This window comes from Sphaeroforma arctica, assembly GCF_001186125.1.
Source record: "Sphaeroforma arctica JP610 unplaced genomic scaffold supercont1.11627, whole genome shotgun sequence".
Taxonomy (NCBI): Eukaryota; class Ichthyosporea; order Ichthyophonida; genus Sphaeroforma; species Sphaeroforma arctica.
In genome coordinates this window covers 1-610 of record NW_014028931.1, presented here as the reverse complement: position 1 = coordinate 610, position 610 = coordinate 1, and the positions used below count along the sequence as shown (strand labels likewise).

General features: G+C 45.4%; 1 protein-coding gene across 1 annotated transcript; it reads right to left on the bottom strand.

Annotated features, from left to right (window-relative positions):
• Nucleotides 1-209: 209 nt before the first annotated feature.
• Nucleotides 210-517, bottom strand: SARC_17668 (hypothetical protein; the record flags this gene model as incomplete). The annotated part of the gene is made up of 1 exon (XM_014288239.1): nt 210-517. A coding segment is annotated over one exon (308 nt), but the record flags the coding sequence as incomplete, so codon positions are not given.
• Nucleotides 518-610: the final 93 nt, after the last annotated feature.

Sequence of the window (610 nt, the reverse complement as noted above, 5' to 3'; positions counted from 1 at the left end):
ACCTATTTATCGACTTCGTACACATTCACCCATATCTCGCTATATGCAATACACACACGTCTCCTGTTTTTAGGAGACACACGCGTCTCTGTTGTTAATAGACGCATACTTCACTGTTGCTAGGATTCGCACACGTCTCTGTTGCTAATAGACGCATACTTCACTGTTGCTAGGATACGCACACGTCTCTGTTGCTAAGATACACATACCGACATATATGGTCTATGGGGCTGTCATCCTCATCCTCTGCATGCGGCGTCCCTGCCGTCTGATTTCCCACCGCCTCTTTCTCCTCAGACACTTCCGCGCCATTGACACCTTCCGACTTGACGTCCGCATGTTTTGCTCTTAGATCAGCGTCTGCAATGTCTAGTTCCTCGTCTTCTATTTTTAGAGTGACACTGACATGCCGGTGCGCCTGATCGTCACTGTCCCCGTCACTTGTGTCCCCTTCTCTGCTTTTTGGGCTCAATTTGTCTTGAATGCCGTTTTTGCTGTCGTTGTCCGTGTTTTCTTCCTGGAAAACAAATAAAATTTAATCATATTTTTTTGAGTTGCGGTAAAACACAATTGCGATTTTGCGTTGTGTTCATTTAGATGATCACATTCA